General features: G+C 36.4%; 1 protein-coding gene across 1 annotated transcript in view; it reads left to right on the top strand.

Moving 5' to 3' along the window:
• LOC107685425 (polypeptide N-acetylgalactosaminyltransferase 5-like) overlaps positions 1-1475 on the top strand; it is a 22030-nt gene extending 20555 nt beyond the window's left edge. Inside the window, exon 10 of the mRNA XM_016481996.1 lies at positions 687-1475. Within this exon, the coding sequence (XP_016337482.1) occupies positions 687-827 (141 nt within the window). The 3' untranslated portion in view covers positions 828-1475. The remainder of the gene's footprint in view (positions 1-686) is intronic.
• The last annotated feature ends 581 nt before the right edge of the window (positions 1476-2056 follow it).

The following is a 2056-nucleotide window of genomic DNA, read 5'->3' on the forward strand; positions in this document are numbered from 1 at the left end:
TCTGCGCGATCCTCTTCAATAATATCCTCTGCTTCTCAATCGGGCTCAAACTGATAAGCGATATTAACAATGCCGTTGTTTACAATACAACCAGAGCACATGCCGCTGAGGAGAGGTGGCACTAGAGGCAGTTTAGCCAATCACAACACACTGGGCTAGCTAACCAATCAGAGCCCATCGCCTATTTCTGAGGGCGGGGCTTCATAAAAACAGGAAAAGATCAGTCCGTTTCTCAGAGAAGGGACAGAGCTGTGTGGAATAAAGGTAAATTATGTGAAAAATAATGCGTTTTTTTTTTTTTTTAACGAAGCATTAACATGTTAGACTGCACCCCATAAACACAGTCAAGCCTAGAAAAAACCCAGTGAACCACCCCTTTAAGCAAATTTAATCAATTTCCACTAAAATAAGGTTTATTTCTTGACATATTGACTAAGGTTACTACTGTCATTTATGGGCACTGCACAGTGATGCACACAGGTATCGAGAAGGTGTTTCACATATATCTGTTTCTATGTGTATTTTAAGCTGTTTTTATAATGTTTTATATGAAAAGCATGAGGTTCTCTTATAAATGATCTTGTGAGCTTTTGTATGTACTCTTGGTTTCCTAAATGTAGAACTGTGCTCTGTTTAAGTGTGTAAACATTGTTTGACTAAAGTCTACCATCTATGTCTATGTCTAGACGGAGCATGTGATGATAGAGGGACATTCCCGACCCATCTGTCTGGAAGCTGGAGTTAAAGCTGACAGCATCTTCCTTACGGACTGTGATCCTATCAATAATCTTCAGAAATGGCAGTTTACACACTACTATGCTGAGTGAGATGCTCCAGAATATTACTCGCATATTGTCCACAACAACTTTCACCTCTGTGCATGGATTTGTAATTTTTTGTTTGTTTTTTTAATATGTGTGGTTTGATGAAAGGGTTTGGTCCATTTAATGTCCACTTAATGCACATTGTGTAATACAGATGTGATTTTGTTGTTTGATTTTTGACATTCTGAATCATAAGGGTTTGGAGTTCACATCAGAGAATCAGGTCTTCTCTTTTGGGTAATCCAGGTTGTTTGTATTTTAGGGTTTGCGTGGGAAATACTTTTGGTATGGATAGCAAATGATACATAGGGGTTTTCCACAATAAAAACCATTTTGAAGTACCCTTATGATATTTTCACGATAAAGTTCTTGTTGCTTGTTAACACAAGCATTTAATTTTTATATGTTCAAGTCGTTATGAAATGACCGACTTTACTATCGTATTGTGACATGTTTCAAAGTGAAAACATAAATTGGATTGTGAAAAGTGAGCAATGCATACCTATAATTGCCACCTATTGACCAGACGACCCTATATAATGGCGTTGCAGAAGGTTTCCTGAATGTTCTGTCATTTTTGTGCACTACTGTGAATAACACTTAAGTTATTGCAGTTTAAGGTATTTCATTCTAATTAATAAATTACTATCTGACTCTACTTTATCATGACCTTTGTAGCGAATCAGCTCAAAGGGGAAATAGGAATAATTAATCATAACTAGTTATAATTAATTATAAATATTTAGGTCCGCTGTAAGTATTTACTTGACCTCTCAGGGTCAACTGTCTGTCAATTCTAAGAACGTTAATTTCCTGGTTAAGGGAAATAACTTTCTTACTGTACAATACTACACCGAGCATGTAGCAAAAATCTGCATGATTAGGGACTGCGGTTATGAGCAAACAATGAACAACCTCAAGTGTGATACAAGTAAGACTTTATTAACTACATAAACACTTAAACTAGTCTAACATACACCCACACACACACACACGCAGTTGTGCAACTCCTCTATACAGTTGGTATAGGAAAAGGAGTTAAAGCTTAGGCAGTAAAAAGAAGAGAAATAAAAATATGAAGCTATGGTATCATTGGATATTCAGCAGATCTACAGCCTGAAGGGAACATCAAATTCTTAGTTCAAACACACCTTTGTGAAAAGGCGCAAATGATACCTAATGTATCAATTAATAAGACTAAGTATCATTTGCACCTTTTTACAAAGGTGTGT

The sequence above is a fragment of the Sinocyclocheilus anshuiensis genome, unplaced genomic scaffold (genome assembly GCF_001515605.1).
Source record: "Sinocyclocheilus anshuiensis isolate Anshui unplaced genomic scaffold, SAMN03320099.WGS_v1.1 scaffold1070, whole genome shotgun sequence".
Classification (NCBI taxonomy): domain Eukaryota; kingdom Metazoa; phylum Chordata; class Actinopteri; order Cypriniformes; family Cyprinidae; genus Sinocyclocheilus; species Sinocyclocheilus anshuiensis.